At 45.4% G+C, this 17746-nt stretch overlaps 1 protein-coding gene across 3 annotated transcripts in view; it reads right to left on the bottom strand.

Moving 5' to 3' along the window:
* Positions 1–2670: 2670 nt before the first annotated feature.
* The window catches only part of PRKCB (protein kinase C beta), a 241020-nt gene continuing 225944 nt past the window's right edge, over positions 2671–17746 (bottom strand). For 2 of the 3 annotated variants that reach the window (XM_034784756.1, XM_034784758.1), the window contains one exon: positions 10867–12305. In XM_034784756.1, the coding sequence (XP_034640647.1) occupies positions 12147–12305 (159 nt within the window). In that variant the 3' untranslated portion in view covers positions 10867–12146. Of the gene's footprint in view, positions 4748–10866; positions 12306–17746 lie in introns of those variants that run through there. The other variant, XM_034784757.1, reaches the window with a different exon arrangement.

Raw genomic sequence — 17746 nt, forward strand, 5'->3', positions numbered from 1 at the left:
ATGGACTTGAACCCTGGTCTCTCAAGTGAGCAGCAGGGGTAACCCCTGCACCATTTTCCTATCAGAGGAGCTTTGCATCTGGCAGGGGGCTGGGGGATCTCAGTTTCCCCCCAGGGCTGTAAGTTAGCTGTGAGGCCATGTATGGGGGTGGGGGTGATCAGAGAGAGGAAATGAGAATCCTAATGTAAAACGCTCCTATACCTGACTCAGTCCCCTTGAGATCATGGAGGGTCCTGGCCATAAACCCGTGTCTCATGGGGAGAGAGACTGAGCCCAACAGAGGGAAAAGTTTGGTGGGATGGGAGGGTCTTAACCTGGATTTTGGTGCCAGGTCCGTTTTTGTCTTTTTAAAAGGGATTGTCCCTGTGCCTAAGCCAGGCACATTAAAACAAAACCAAACAAACGTTGGTCCAAATAGCAGAGGGGGGAAGCAGTATGTTTATGGCTAGCACTAAGAGTGCCACACATCAGCAGTATACGCACAACACTGGAAACTCCTGCAGCAAAACACAGGCAGGCTTGAAACACGCTCACTGGCAGGCCTACTATCGGCGTCAAGCCAACATGCCACTGATCAGAGCAGGGCTCCCGAGTCCAGTTTAGATTCTACACTTACACAAATCCAAGTGAATTAAAACCTGAACATCCCGATTTCTCCCCACGAGTGAGGGACTCTGAACCCTGGCTTCTTGGAACCAAACCCACTGCAGTGGCAGTTTAAACGAAACCCAGATTAAAACGGAGAGAGAGGCGGTTTTACTTCTCAGCGGTTTTTCTAAAAACAAACTAAATCGCATCAGGGCTGGTGAAATCGTTGCTCTGATGTAAATATAAATGTTGGGAAATGAATTTCTAACAAGCCTAGAAAAGCAAAGCAGCTTTACCTCTGAGCCCTGCCTGCTGTACCGAGCTCAGTCTGCAAACGTCCTACCCCACCACGCCAGGGAGACACCAGCTTGTCCCTAAACACAATGCTGAACTGTGACCTGCTCAAGGCTCCATTTTTGGACAGTTCTGTGTAACGCCTCTTAGAGGCCTGATTTACACAGCTGCTGACCGATGGGCCAGAGACCAACGTAAGGCGCAAACAGAAAATAGTGAAACCACCTGAGTTCTCTGGCCGCCCATGTGCCTGCGAGTTCCGTGCACAGGCAGAGGAGTGAGGGCTCACCTCCTTTAGTAATCTTGGGGTTCAGAAAGACATCAGCCTTTGAGCATAGGAGCAGCTCACCCAACAGTCTGCTCAGCCTGGCTGCCAGCTTTAGACACGTCTATCTCAGAGCACTTCAGGAGAAGCGATTACACAGCACTCGCTCTAAAGAGGCTGTGCACCCCATCCTGACATCACCAGGCCGCCTCCTGGAGAGCCACAGGAGGTAAATTACCCTGGTGTAAATCAGGGATGGCACCAATGAAATCACCAGTTACACTGGTGTAAATCCAGTGTGAGACCAGAATCAGGGTCTCTGATCATCAGGGTGACGCTTAATTCAGCCCTGTCTCTGCTAGACTGTTCTATATATGAAATCTAACCCTCTGATGTCCACACTAGAAAGGTGGCAGTGGCCCGGGTGTGCTGTTGTAGCACAGTTAGTAGTGTAGACACTTACAGAGGTGGAAGGGGATCTTCCTTTGCCATAGTAAATTCCTCTGGAGAATTATTCCCCTGGCTGAGTGACCTGTCAGGAGCTCCCTGCTCTCCAGTGTGGAGTTCTCCCCTTTTTTTAGTCTCAGGTTCATGGACCTCCCCTTTGCCCTTTTGAGCATCCCTGCCATCATATTTATCGACTCTTCTGTTTCCACGCCTCCCTCCAGCCTGCACGCTCGTTCTCTGACAGAGAGCCATGCCAATGTGCATTCCAGAGGGGTGACCTGTCCAGCTGTCGTTTTTACACAGTGTTATTCAGACCGCAGCACACACGAGTACTGGCAGGGCTTGTCTGAAGTCTCTCAGTGGTTAAGATCCTCCCAAAGTGCTGGTTCTTTATCCATCTTCCATAAAGCTTCAGTCAGCAAGCAGAGCGTCAACCATCTCAAGGCTTGTCACTTTGTCCTTCCTTGGCAGCGTCCTTACAAATCTTAGTGTCAGCTGCTGGGCAGATTTTTCCATTTCACACGTGTCCATAAAACAGTCTGAAAACAAACCTTGAAAAAAATATTTGGGCAGTGGCAGGACAGGCAGTGCCTGGATGAACAAACTCAAAGGCCTGGTCCTGCAGACTGCGAAGCGGATGAGTAGCTTTATGCATTGACTTCATTGGACTCTGGATCAGGCCTTGCCTAAGGGGGTTGAGGACTGGGACCCTAGGTGCTGGTCTTGCGGACACCGATACCATGTGCTTAGCTTTACATGTGTGCGTAATCCCAGACTACTCCCATGAGCACCGTTAAGCCCATGTGTAACTGGTTGTAGGATGGGGGACTTAGGAAGTTCTTGTGGTAGAAGGTAACTGTGTTCTTTAGCTTTTAAGCAAATCTCACTCCATGCAGAATTGTCACTCAAACATACAGAAATATCTAAAATAAAAGCCCCTTCTCTAGGCTGCATGTAAAAAATTGCATATGGTAAAGTTACCATGGTACCTTCCTTGCCGTAAGGTAAATCACGATATTCCATGATCAACTAGGATGGGGCAGGGTATTAAAATTTTAAAATACAAGAGAGACAAATTAAAAAACATTCACCATTTAAGTAATACTAACTTTGTAGCAATATATTTGACAGTTACAGTAACACACTTGCTTCAAAAAAGTCAGCTGTGATCTGCAGAAGAAACTAAGGCATCTTCTGCAATATATGCTGGAGTTATGGGAACTCTCATCATAAATTCAAACCAAATCTTCCCTGGTCGTGGCATGATGCAAAGTTCCCCGTGTACCTCCTAACTGATCTGGCACAATTTGCAGTTTTAATTTTTTAATTTTGCTTCCTCAAATACAGCTCATTGCATGCTCAAGGAGACCAAGAATACACCATGCTCCCAAGCAGCAGCAGGTCTGGCCTCCATTAAATTCAGGAATGGAACAGAGTAATCTAGGGTTGTTTGGACACTTTTCATGGCCCATGGATGAGCTAAAAACATTTGTTCCTAGTGTTTAGCAGCTTTTTTCCCTTAAATCCTTTTAAAAAAAATATTCAAAAGGCAAAGTTTGAGGTTTATAAAAGATCTACAAACCACTATTTTCTCTATAGGATTCCATATAACTCATAAGATCCCCACCTCTACTTTTCACTATATTCATGAATTAAAATTGGTATTGTTTAAAAACAAAAAAATATTGGAAACCAACCCAACTCACATATAGCGAGACAGGAATAACAATCAGTGTTTCCAAATGTACACACTTAATTCTTGAATTTGTGCCTAAATAAAAAGAAAGAATAACTAGCCAGCTGAAGGACTAGCAGTTGACCTTGTCTGGCTTTGCTCTTCCATATGGCACCTTGCTACATGTATCTTGAAATTGTTTATTAAAAACATCAGCTGGAATATTTTTGTAAAATTTAGAATTTCTAAAATGATACATATGGTCCTGGGTTACTAAGTAAGACCCTTGAAAACAGAACTTAGTTTTACTCCAAATTAAACCAGGGCATGTGGAAAATTAATTACATTGCACATCTAGATAATAGCAAAGGGTGTATACTATAAAAAAGTTACCTTTAGAAATAGCCCTCAATAGCGCCCTCTCCTAATGGGCATATTTTCAGTTGCTAAACTGTAAACTGAGCTTGCAAATGTGTGTGTTTTGGTAGAATATTAATATCCTTTACAGAGCTATTAACTTTCAACAGTGTCTGTGAAAAAAACAAGAGAAAGATTTATAAGAGTGTTGTCATAGTATATCAAAACTGCAAACTGTTCCAGATGTTTAAAAAAAATCCCACCTTTTACTTAGAAAAAACATGTGTTCTGATTTCCTAGAACGGGAATGAAATTCATTTTGTAGTGTTATGCCTGAGTAGTAGGAACAAAAATGATTCTTGTATTGAAACGCACACTTTTACAGTAGGCTAAAGAGGAAGACAGATTCACTGAGCCAGTTTGACTGTATATACAATGCATTTAAAAATATAACTATGTCTATACGCAGACGTCTTCACACTGATCAGATTTAACTTTCAATTCTTGAACAAAAGGTGCTTCTAAGACAACTTCACAGTCATTGCAAGCTGCAGCACAACAGTTTAAAATAACAACCATGCTTAGCATTCCAAGGAAACAATTTTTGAATAATTAAAAGTTTACCAGAATCTCAGTATCTGATTTTAAAAATTACAAAGACTGTAGCAATTTGGTATTTAGAGACAATATTCAGACCTGTTTAAAAATTCTATTGGTTATCATTATTGGTAGTGTCTAGAAGTATTACCTCTTGCTGTTACCTCACAAACTAAATATTTCCAGATGTAGGAACCACGCTAGCAAGTGACACATACATATAAAGGCCTCCTAAAATAAGTTATGTCCACATTTCGAATGAGGGTATGTACACATGTATGCACCGTTAATCCCGGAAGACTAGTGTTGATATTTACAAGGTGATCTGAAGGTTTGGATTGCAAGCACAGGAGGTGGCATTTGCATCTTGTCTAAACATTAATAACAAATTCTGGATTAGTATAGGAGAATCCAGCAAACTCAGTCTGATCCAAGTTCATGATGAAGAGTTTGTCAGTAGGTGTGAGTTCCACAGGCTGCCTGGTGAACTCTTTGTCGAAGTTGGAAGTGTCTCGTTTGTCTTTCTGTCAAATGGAAAGCACAAAATTAAACACAATCAAAAGGAAGTGAAACATACAAAAGAAATCCCAGCAAGGTGGATGTCTGTAATACCGTATGCGTGTTCAGAGCGATCGATGCTGCCCATTCTTTAGGATTTGTACATGGTATGTATACATATATTCTGAAATTGTTTGGGTTTTTAAGAAAATTACACGTTAGATTAGGTACACTACATTCAAATACTCAGCAGTAGCCTTTATACACATAAATGCAATTGGGTACAGTGTGCAAAAACAGGAAAGCATTTATCTAACACTTCATAATACCCAACAAAAGTTATACAGTGACATGATGACAGCACAGTACGGTACAGAAGGGACATGGCATTCAAATGGAAAATTCTCCCGTCACCCACCAATCCAGCAGCTTTAAAAAAGAAAACTAACAGAACAGTTTCTCAACATGCAAAACTTTCACTGGAAACACGGATTCATTATCTACAGTAAGAGTGTCCCGGAGAAAGCAACAAGCCACAATATTGGAATTAAGCAATTTACTATGATTTCAGCCTACACACAAAACTAATCAGCCATAAAAGTTTGGTGGTAGCAGATAATTTCCCCCCCTTTTTTTCTGTTAGTAGTCTGACATTTGTAGTTGAGCTGCTGTATCATCCTGATTTCCACATTGTTTCATCTATTTAATTTGAGATGAGTATGTGATTTTCTCCAGGGTCACATATAAAATATACAGTGGGTCCAAAAACCTGGTGTAAAAATAAAATTACATAGATTCAACCTTTTGTAAATCCAGATCATCACAGAAATATAGACTGTACAGCTAGACTAAAGCAAAAAGAAGTATTGTCTCAGTTAGGCTGACATTCTATTAGCATGCAAGACCCAATTCATTAAACAAAAAGAGCTATGCAGTTTTTAATACTCATTTATGTCATGGATCTTGCCGGTGCAAACTAAGATACATGCTGGCTGTAATGCATTAAAAAAGCTTGGCTGGTGTATGAACCCAGTAGCAGCAAAAACACAATAGAAGCACCAGAAATACCTCATCAGTAAAGAACTATCCAGAGGCGAACTTGTATTGTTACTAAAGATGGCAGATGTTGCAGAGTGTGAGTAACAGTATAGTTCCGATGCGGAGGAAACCTACGAGAATTCTGCGTGATGACTGAAACAGGATGCAGACAGGTGACCTACCACAGCTATTCCATGCAACAGAGTAATAATACCTAGGTCTTACATACCGGTAGCACTTTTCATCAGTATAAAAATATGTGATTAAGGGAATGGGGGCATTTAATCATTCACCGAGCTCACCCGGGTGCGGGTAAGGTGCTCATCACATGGTGTCTAAGCAAAGAGGATCAGTAAGTGCTAGATCCTACCAGTAAGCTCCAACTTTAGTTCAGGGCCCTGATTTCCAGCTGTCCCAGGCCATCATATCAGTTGACGCGGGGATGTGTGTGCTACCCAGTGTGCACTACCTCCCCTTCAGACAGACACTGGGAGACTCAGCCCAGGGTGAGGTTTGCAGTAGCCCAGTGGCTACTCCTATAGGAGCAGGAGCCTACACAGCGGAAGGAGGGCCCGGCATAGACCCATTGCAGTGAAGAGTGTGGGGGCTGGGATACAAGCTACATCTGATGTGGCAGGAGCCCTGGCTATGCATATTGGGGCTTGGGAGGCACTGCTGGAGAGAGACATACCCTTCCTTCCCCCCAAATTCAATGGACTCCCTTCCCTGCTGTGCTAGGCTGAGAGTTAGTTTAGCAGCACCCAGAGGGCTCTGGGTGGAGGCAGGTGTCATTGCGGGTAACTGTGCGTCATGTGGATCCTGTCAGTCACTTTTGTATTTTGGAAAGCCGAGAACTGGCCTTCCAAGGTCCCATTTTAGATGGGGGCTCCCTGTTTGAATAGACGTCTGCGGTGCCCACGCTTTCCGTTCGAGCACGCTGCCTTTGTGCAGCTCTGGTTTATTACCCTGTCAGCTAGTGCCAAAGGGGTAGCCATTGCTTTGCACAGTGCTCCTTCGGGGCTGCAATTCCACGGCTAGGGAAGCAGAACCTCATTCACACATTGGAGAAGCCGAGTCACTTTGTGATTGAATACCTCACGCTCCGACAGCTCCCTGGCCGGAATGAAAATGCACTGACCTGGCAGTGCCCTGAAGACTCCGCTCTCAGCCAGGCATGCCCGTTCACCTTCAGATTGTCTTTACTGATGAAGTATCAGGAAGGCTTTATATTGCATCTTGGCAACACGCTTTAGTTCTGCTGGGCTCAGAGGCGATGAAGTCTAAAGGAGGCCCCTGGCCAGCGTGTGAACCAGACAGCAGTCCGCCCCCACAATCCCTTCTCCGAGACCAGCGGCCCCGACACAGGGTTTGCTGTGTTTCCAGAGGAAGCCTCTCGCTGCTGCTTAGGACAGGAGCGCCACATCACAATCACACTCACCAGCCACTTGCACGTGAGTCAGCCCAGAGCAATCGCTCCGGTCAGAGCGGGTGGGGGCCAGGGCGTTGTGGAAAATGCCTGCCCCTCAGTCGGCCCTGTGCCTGAACTCAGCCGGCTCTTACTTCAGGTTGTCACGGACACATCCAGCTAGTCCCTTATTGGGAAGGTACCGTTTTGTCCTAGGATATTAATCGCCGACAATGCCGGCGACCGTGATGCGGCTGGCTTAGGAGGAGGTTCTGTTGGTCACCTCAGCCTGCGACAAGGAAGTGCTCAGCGCCTGATGTCACCAAGGGCGCAGCAGACGGATGGCCAAAAGAGACCAGCCCGTCCATGGGGCATTCCCTCCAACTGATCAGGCTCTGTACAAGACGCTGCTCCCGGGAGCTGGGTTACCCCTGGGAGGCCTAGACCGTTTCAAGGGGAGACAGCAGCCTCCGCCCTCAAAAAGGCGTGGGGGAGAACAAGATGAGGTTAAAAGCCCCAAAGAGGAGGGAGGGGACACAAGGGGCGAATGTGGCATGGACTAAGAGGCCAGTGGGGCTTGCGGGTGGGGGAAGTTGGAGAGAGAAGCTGAGATGGAGGCAAAAGATCAGGGCTCACATGGAGAAGACAGTGACCGTGTGCTTGGTTGCCACTCAAAGCAAGCAGATGCCCCCGTCCTTCCCCCACCCTTGAAGTGACCAGATGCCCTGTCTCACTGACCTGTGTCTGCCCACCCCAAAGCCTGGCTTGCTACATTTGCCTTTGGTCAGCTGGCAGCTGAGAGAAGCGAGGGAGGGGGGTAATTGCTTCCCCCCTCACCTCACTCCCACCCCTGCCCAGGAAAGGTGAGGAGGGGGTGCAGGGCAAGGCATGGATAATGGGGGGGGGGGGAGACTGAGCAGGAGGGGCCAGTTTGAGATGCAGGGATTCTGTCTGACAAAGAGGAGATGTGAATGCACCTGGGAGCCGAGCGGGGCGTTCCCCACCCCACTCCACCCCAGGGCATGGCCAGAAGGACCCTGTTCCTCTCGTGCTGATGAGCCGGGCTCCACATCTGCTTGACGAGCGACAGGTGGCCCAAGGGGCCAGACCCTGCACTCCTCGTCAGTGAAACTGGGAAGGCGAAAGGGTCCAATGGGGGTAACTCCTAGGGATGCCAACCCTCCAGGGTTGTCCGGGAGTCTCCAGGAATTAAAGATTAATCCAGGAATATGTCCTATCAAAATTGGCAACTCTAGTAACTGCCCAGACTGGCACAGCTCTGCTGTCTTAGATCTCCACGTGCAGAGGGAAGGGCTGGGAGCAGCGACTTTACTGACAGGTTCCAAAAGGCCATATGGAAAGACGCACAGGGGCCCTCCCAGGCTACAAAAGCACAGCATGGAGGGATATCTGTAAAGTGAAACAACGGCATGTGTAGGCGAAAAACCCGCTGCAAGTGCCCATTCAAGGGGGTCAGGAACGTTGGTTGATTGATAGCAGAGAAGTGCTGATAAAGCTGGAGCACGACTGTCTCCATCCCTTGGAGCCGTCTCTCCTGTACGGATCTCACCAGCTAGGATATTTTACAGCAGCTTTCCCTTTACCCCTTGCACTTTTCCGCTGGCTTGGGAGAGAAATCCATAGAGAGAATCCCCAGCTAGTGAGAGCAGCAAAGTGGTTTCTGCTTTAGTGATGAGCAAAACTATTATAACTTCTTTCTTCTCACTGTGAATTTCTCTCTAAAGATGTGTGTGCGCACGCACACGCTAGTTAGGCCTCTGCCGAGGAAGGAAGTTACTTGTTTGTGGAGGGAGCAGGGAAAAGGATACAGGGGGGTACAAGTGGGAGGTAGTGGAATGAATTAGGAAAGGGAAATTGAGGCTGTCTCGGGAAAAGCTTCCTGACAGTGGGATGCAGAAGGCTGGCTAAGGGAGGGCAGGGATGCGTAAAACTTGGCTAGCCAGACCAAGGGGGACCAAATCCTGCCTCGACCTCTGGGAGATGTGCTGGGTGGCAGGTTTTTTGCATTTCTGATTGTGCGTCGGAGACGTTGTACATCTCAAGGGTGAAGCGGGAGCTGTCGGATGCAAATCTGTCCAGCTTCACTTTGAATTCCGGTGAAGGAGGGGCCTGTTTAGCCTCCCGCAGGTATTCAAATGTGAATTTCTAATGCTCAGGCTGTTTCTGTACTCCGCTGCTGCTGGGACCGTACATTCCACATGCAGAGTCTTGCACAGAGGCCTGTTTATATGTCCTAAAAGAAAATCACTCCCCCAGCTGCGTCTCCCTGAATATTAGAGGGGCAGTCACAATTTCTTCAGCAGTCATTTCCAGTGCCTGTCCATGCCCCTTTCTTATAGCCTGGAAGAGTTCCACACTGAGCAGCATCTCCTGTGATGTGGGCTGGAACAGAGGAAGGGGGCTAGCAGGTAGCCCCTGCTGCGTTTGGTACTTTATTTGGCACCCTGAGAATAATCCTACAGAGCTCAAAGGCTCCTATAATGCAACAGAAGCGGAATTCCAGAGGAAGCAAAGGAATTGTGTATGCATTTGGGAGAATGAGATTAGCAGATGCCTGTGATCTCTCTCTAGCTAAAAACCTACCAATTGCTTTGAACAACGGCTCCCTTGAGAGTTCACACATGCAGTAATGAGTCACCGGCTCACCATGCACTGTCTGATAGAGATAGTTTCGCTTAAAATTTCTGGAAGCTTCAAAGCCTCATTCTGTAATCATTACTTACTGTTAAAGTCATTTAAAGAGCTAACCCAGAGGGTGTCAAGGATGATGGGGTTTCTTGAGCTCTCACTAGAGAAAGAATGAATTTTACCTGGATTTCAGAACAAGAAAGCCCCCTCTTCAATCAGCAGTTGAGATCTTGGATCTTACTCCTTCTCATAAGAACAAGGGTCACCAAACAAAATTAATCGCAGCAGGTTTAAAACAAACAAAAGGAAGTATTTCTTCACACAACGCACAGTCAACCTGTGGAACTCTTGGCCTTCACAACATCCTCTGGCAAAGACTATAACAGGGTGCAAAAAGGAACTAGATAAGTTCATGGAGGATAGGTCCATCAATGGCTATTAGCCAGGATGGGCAGGGATGGTGTCCCTAGCCTCTGTTTGCCAGAAGCTGGGAATGGGTGACAGGAGATGGATCACTTGATGATTCTCTGTTCTGTTCATCCCCTCTGGGGTACCTGGCATTGGCCACTGTCAGAAAACAGGATACTGGGCTGGATGGACTATTGGTCTGACCCAGTATGGCTGTTCTAATGAGGGGTGGGAGGAGAGGCACTGTTTTATACATACCGCAGAGATTGGTGGTGGTGCCACCGAAGGATGCCAGTTGATAGCTTCATGCATTGTCTTGAAGGACACGCACTCTACAGGAGTGAAAGGGGTAATTCAGCTCAGACCTATGGCCACACCCTGGGCAGTGACACTGTGGGTGGAGGAGACGGTATTGTGATGTGGGCTACTGCCTGCTGTGGCCTTAGAGCAGACCTGGAAACTTGGGGGTATCCCAGGTTGGACTCAAACATGGTCAGCAATCAGAGATGATGTGCATGTAACATTCCGATTCCCAAAGCCACTCCATCCCCACTGAGACTCAGTCTCATGGTTTCTGGCATCTCAGAGTGCAGGACTGTGTTGAAATTCATCATTCACAAATAAATGCAGGGTTTTTTTTTGACATTGTTTCTTATTTTTTATTTTATAATCAGTATTGGAAAAAGATTGGCACATTACAGCTCAAAGCAGCTTGATTCAAAGTGACAGCCCACAAACATCTGGCAGAATGGTACAAAAGGAAGTGATACGATTGTCATTGTTTCATGAGAAACATCTTTCCTGAAGCTTTCCCCCCCTCCCCTCTTTTTTTTTGGATTCTAGGAACACAAACTTAGACTATTTAAATATCCAGCAACATTCTTTAAGGTAGGAATATTAGTGAAAACAAAATTCTTTACAGGCTTCATCAGATTTCACAATACTGCTAGACTTTAAATATCAGCTCATTTTCATTAATACCATTTTTGACACATTTAAAGCGCATGTAACAAACTGAATTAATCATTTTGGCATTTGAAAAAACCCAAAGGAAAAAAAGATTTGATATGAAATAATGAAAAAAAACATGTCATGTATGGTGTTTACTAGGGTGACCATAGATTTGAAAGCATTTACAAGGGTTCTTTCAAACTTTCCTTTTATAGCTGGATGATACCCTTTCTTTTAATAAAAAAAGCTACTAAGAAACTGCACAATCAGGAGAAATCTGTGTGAGCAATAGATTTGGTTTCCCCAGTTATTTATTACTGCTATCAGGGAGTGCTGTGTCTGATGAAAAATTAAAAAAAAAAAGGGCAAGAGATTTTGCAGTGTTTTTAAATAAACAAGGACTCAGGGTTGCATGTCAGACAAGAAGTCCCATGTCCAATCTCTTGACAAACTATTTGCTTTGGGGGGGGAAAGAGACTCAAAATTAATTAGAAGCCTGCAAAGTTCAGTGTTCCACACTTAATTCCCAGGTAAAGTTTTAATGAAAACCACTTGCTTTGCCACTAACAGACTGAAATGACAGCAGCTATTTTCATGTGATTACATTAAAGGGCTAGATAAGTGAAAGAACAGGAAAGCAAGGCAAATATTTATATTTCTCCCAATTGTCATGGCCTGTAATTGGAGAGCTGTTAGACACCCCATTTAATGATCTGTCGGTCAATGTACTGATATCATTAGCTAGGGGTAAAATTTGATTAAAAAACATAATTAAATTGCAGTACTTTTCACACAACAGTTGTCATTCAGAGAGGTCCCAAATTATGTGAAGACACTTCTGGCTTTGAAACATGGTCACTCTAGTATCGTTACAAAAGAAAAACCATGAATGCAACTTTTGCAATGAAGAATGTCACCACAACAGCTGTTGGGACTGGGTGATAAAGATGCAGGAATGAGATCTACACAGCTACTTAGCTCTTGACTTCAGGTTTTAAAAATTCAGAGTTAACAAAGGAAAATCCTTCGAATTCTGATTGGTCAATGTTCCTGATGACTTCCTGGTCAGGTGGAGTTAAGACGGGTGGATGGCGAGTGAAAAATCGGTCGAAGTTTTCCGCATTCCGTCCACACTATGAGAGGGAAAAAAAGAACTCGTGGTGGGTGGAGAAAACAAAACAAACTGGATGCGGTCTGCAGCAATCCCCTCCCATTCACACCTTGCAGAGCAGATTATTTCAATGAGGAAAATGAGAGGAAAAGAAAAGAAGATGCAAAATACTTATGAGTTTTGTTAATTGCAAGGCTATGTTTTCTCATGGAGTAGCCAGAGGCTGATAAACTATCAGGCTGTAGCGTGGCTAGTAATTGCAGGAGCGGAATGAGATGGCAGTGCAATTACTTGCAGAGCTTTTCCCAGTCGCATGCAGTCATACTGTACCTGTTTGAGCTGTGCTGCTCACTTCCGTTACCAAAGAGCACCAGTGTTCTACCAATACACACCTCATCCTTCCCCTCCATCGCCTGGGAACTAGAAGGTTTTGTCATGAACCAACCGTTGAGATAGTTCCACTTGTCCACGTTTAAGCAGCGACACCACAGCTTCTGCAGATCTCACACTAGGTAACCCCTACGGGCTGAATGCCTAGCACAGACAAGGCCATTGTGCCACTGGAGAGATTTACAGTGTCGTCCCCGCACCCCCACCCCAGCACACCTGTCAGACACCTCATGCTCCCACACACATGCCAAATGCTGCTTGGATTAGACTTTCTTCCAGCAAAACTAACCCGTGTCAGCACCGCATGCAAAGAGATCACTGGCGTAACAGTCCTTGCGTCCCACACTGCACCGCTCGCTCCTGCATCGAGGTCTGGGAAATGGTGCAGGTACTGCAAGTGGGCATCTCTTAGAGAGAAATGCTTTGGAAAATGCATAGCACGAGGGAAAGGTGTGCTGCCTTATGACCCACAGGGAAACTGCTCCGTTGAATTGATCTGGAGGGCTGGGGAGAAGGTCCCATTTATAATACAGCTGCCAAAAGTATTTCAGGCCTCCTCTAGGAGAGTGGGGAAGGGTCACCTTGAGAGAAGTGCACCCACTCCCCACCCTGGGGTGCATAGGCTCCTCCTTTCTCCAGGACAACAAACAGCTCTTGGGCGTTGTTACATGAGCAGGCATCCTAGGGAGGCTTGGTCTAGTGGTCCCAACCCAGGGCTGGGAGGCAGGAAGTCACAAGTGTTAATCCTGGTTGTTACACTGACCCCCCGTGTGACCTCAGAAAAATGATACTCTCTGACTCTGCTTCCTTGCCTGTGAAATAGGATAATATTCACATGGGGGGAGTGAGTGAGAGGAGGGGGCTTAGTAAATAAGACACTATTAATCTCCAGCACTCTTGGCTCACTAGGCGCTAAGTACTTCTTCATCCTGCCTCTCCAGATGCCATGAGTCCTGAGAGCCCATGCAAGCAGGTGTGTTACCAGGGGGAGGAAAGACCATGAAAGGAAAGGGTACAGGGTTAAAAACTAAACCCAGACCATCTCCTCCAGTGCTCAAAGTACGTGTCATCGCTGACAAAGGGGCTGTATTCCCCAGATGGGCTATCCTGGGCTGGCCAGCCTGGCCACTAGACACCACATACACTGAGCTACACACAGCTTCACCTTCACTTTCCTTTAAAAAGTTTGCATTTGTTAAGTACTCCCTGGTGTTTCCACAGGACGGGTCCTCTTCCAAACGCTCTACATTCTCCTTAACCCCCCTGCTCCCCGTGGTGCATGAGGTAGAGAAATAAGGATACTCTCCATTTCACAAATGGAGAAACTGAGTCAGAGAGGATAAGAGACCTATGCAAGGCCACAAGGGAATCGGTGTCAGAGCCAGGATTAGAACCCAAGAGGTTCCAGGTTTCTCATCTTGCGCAGAAATGCGCCACTGCTGTGCCTTTCTGATAGGTTCACTGAGGTGACACTCTAAAATAGCCAGCATGATGGTCCTCTAAACAGTAATTCTAGGGGCCAGAACCTCATTTGATGTCAGCTGACACCAGCTGAGAATTCAACCATAGGGGCTTTACATTTTCTGTGTGGAACAAAGGGTTGGTTTGGGATGGGAGTGAGAGAAACCTGTCAAATGCTTCACTTCACTTTGAATGTAAAAGAAAGTATGTAAAGAACTCCTGTAACCTTGGATACTGCTACAGAGAACTGTTAGATGGGTACTAGGTTATAACAGAAGCTCCTAAGACTTATCATTGGTCTATTATTAGGAAGTGACACAGTTACAAACTGCTTGACTATACCTACCACATGCATATCACATCCTATATGAATTGGAATTAATGGCTTTACTTTAATGGTTAGTGAGTTGTATTTCTTATCCCTCAAGTACGACACTCCGGGCTCTATTCCCTCTGGCCCTGGAGGTGCAGGAGCCAGGACCTATCTGCCTCCTTCTCTCTCCTCCCCAATACACATCTCAAAAGAGCACATATGCTTTACATGCTGGGACTTCCCCAAATGAACTATCATTTGCTAAGAAAACAGATTTGCATTTTTAATGAACGTAACGTCGGTCTACAAATATTAAACAGTAAAGACAATACCTGTGAACTGTTCAAAGTTCTCCACTTTTGTTCACCGACCAGGTTAAAAAAAAAGACAAAGCTAACATCAGCCCGCTCGCTAATACGCAGCCCCTTTGGCATATTTTATGTTCTTACAGCCACCAGGTGAGCCATAATTATTCCTAAAACCATTGGACAGTTCAGTGAATAATGTTAAATGCTAGCCACATAAGAGGAAGTTAAATGCTAGCCACAGCCACGCAAAGCCTGTCTGCTCATCTTCAGAATGTATTCTTCAGCCATAACGTATCCCTTTCCCATTGTGCAGATCAATGTCTCAGTTCAGCCAATCACTTAAGCTCCTGCTTAAACTTAAACATGAGTTTAAGCTCATCCTATTCAGCAAAGCACTGAAGCATCTGATTCATAGATTTTAAAACCGGAACAGACCACTACAATTATCTAATCTGATCTCCTTCACAAACACGGCCACAGAACTTCACCCACCCATTTCTTCATGAAGCCCATAATTTAGGTTTGAACTAGAGCATAGTCCTGATGTAAAGGCGTCAAGTGATGGAGAACTCACCATAGCCCTAGGTAAGTTTTTTTCAATGGTTAATTACCTTCAATGTAAAAGTTTACACCTTATTTCTAGCCTGACTTTGTCCAGCTTCAGCTTCCACCCAATGGATTTCATTCCGCCTTCTTCTGCTAGATTAAACAGCTGTCCATGATCAGAAAAGTTCTTCCCCAGTCCAGATACTTAGAGACTGCACTCATGTGCTTAAGTGATTTTCTGAATCAGGGCCCAAATGTGCTCAGACACCTCACAAGATTTTTCCTGTCTCTTTTTCCCATGGTATTCTAGCCAGCTGAAAGGCAAAAACACCTTGCCCCCCTCCATCACAGTGACCATGCCTCCATGAAATATATGGCTAGCATCACTCCCAGTTCTGTATTTCGATCAGACGCGGTAACCTTTCAGCACTTCAGTGGGACAAGTCACTTCCTTTTCACTATGTAACAGAGGAGTCAGTCAGTGGCAAAACAAGAGGGAAGGTTCTTAAAAAGCTGAGGCCACGTCTACTATAGCCTCTGCAGCAGTACCGCAATGGTGCTGTAGTGCCGCTGTGGAGATCCTTCCTACATAGAAGGAAGGGGTTTTTCTGTCCAGGTAGTTAATCCTCCTCTTTGAGAGGCAGAAACTAGGCCAAGAGAAGAATTCTGCCATCGACCTAGCCACATCCGCACCCTGGGTTAAGTCAACCTAACTACGGTACTCAAGGCGTGACATTTTTCATAGCCCTGAGCAAGGTAGCCAGATCAATCTAATTTTTAAATGTAGACCAGGCCTTACTTTAGCAGCAGTTAGAGGCTGGTCTTTGAACAACACAGTATTATCCATAAAAATGCCCAAGTCTTTCAAGATCAAGGCTGACAAAGAAGTTATGTGAGTTACAAAGCAAACCAAAGTGTAGATCTGGTGTGAACTAGTCCACTGCAATTCTCATCCTTTATATTGTGGGGGTGCCTCAAATGGCACAGGGGAAATGCAGGCCCACACTGAGAAGCGCAGTGTCTAGGACAAACACTGAGTGAGGGGAAGAGTTACAAATATACGAACCAAGTAATCAGAGCAATAGGCAGATGGCCGGTTAGATGCTCTTTATACAGATAAACTGGGTAATTTCTCCGCCCCCACAGACCAATTCCCAGCCTCTGTTCTGATGTCCTCACACTCTTCCCTCCCCAAATTCCTCTCAGCAGAGAGAAATCGATTCTACGGGTCCCATGATGCAATGCATCTTAGGGAACAAAGGGCCGAGAACACCAGAAGGGAACCCTCCATTCGCAGGGTAAGCGGCTGCTTTTTACTGAAGCAGAAAACACTGAACTTCTGTTTGCTCTCTTGGCCTCCCTCCACAATCAAATCATCTCCCAAGTTGGTTCAATAAGACTGCTTCCAACCTGTCACCTCTGCTAAGACTCAGAACAATTTTAAAAGGCGGCCAAGCCATAGACTTTGGAAAGAGAAGGTTGCAACAAAAGCCCTGATGGCACCTTAGCTTAGTGGCACTACTGGGGGCTGTTAAGAGGATGCTCCTTATTTCCAAATGATTCAGGGAGCAGAAGATAACCTAAAGACACATGCCCTCCCTAACTCGGCATGACAGCTGGAGAGGTCATAGATGTCTAGAAATTAAGACGAAACAGCCTGAGTGTCTCATGCTGATCTGACAACCCACAAAATATAAAATTTGAACGATATCCATCAAGACTTCCAGTTTCTTTGGCAAGAGCTGGTAGCTATCCCAAGCCATGCAATGAAACACCAGATCTGGACTCTTACAAAAGATATTTTAGATGTTGGACACACTGGTGTCAGCAGAGAAAATATTTTCCTTTCCGCTAGCTGGCTGCCTGAAAGCCATCAGATTAGCATCAACAATAGAAAATAAATTCGCAAAAATGAAGTTGCCAGTTGCACAAACCCTGGAGGCTCAAGAGAATGTGGAGATATGGGCTTTTCTAGGCCACGTTGTCACTAGCTTTTCCCCTTAGCAACAGGATAAAACTAACTATTGGGAAAGGAACTGAAAAAGGTTATCAGAATCGTAACATACAGCGTAGCAAGAGCTCCCTGCTGATAAACAGCTCACTTGCAGATTCCATCCACTCCCATAGATATTTAAAGCTTTGCAAATATACCTGTCACTGGCCATTAGCTTCACAAGTTCTTGGTGGAGAGACGTTCGGTAGCTCGTTTGAAACATTTGGGGGCACAAGGCCTGAACTTGCTTTGAAGGGATGAGCTACATGTTTTTTTAAACACTTCGTATCAATTACTTTAGGGTTAATTGGGCGAGGTTTTAATGTTTGTGAAGTTCTTTCAGATCCTGGGATGAAAAGTTCTACAGGAAAACAAAGTATTATTTTAATGTTTAGCTACAGAAACCTGCATCAACAAGACATGACTCCTGCCATAATATCAGAAAGGCCTTT

This window comes from Trachemys scripta, chromosome 10, assembly GCF_013100865.1.
Source record: "Trachemys scripta elegans isolate TJP31775 chromosome 10, CAS_Tse_1.0, whole genome shotgun sequence".
In the NCBI taxonomy this organism is placed as follows: domain Eukaryota; kingdom Metazoa; phylum Chordata; order Testudines; family Emydidae; genus Trachemys; species Trachemys scripta.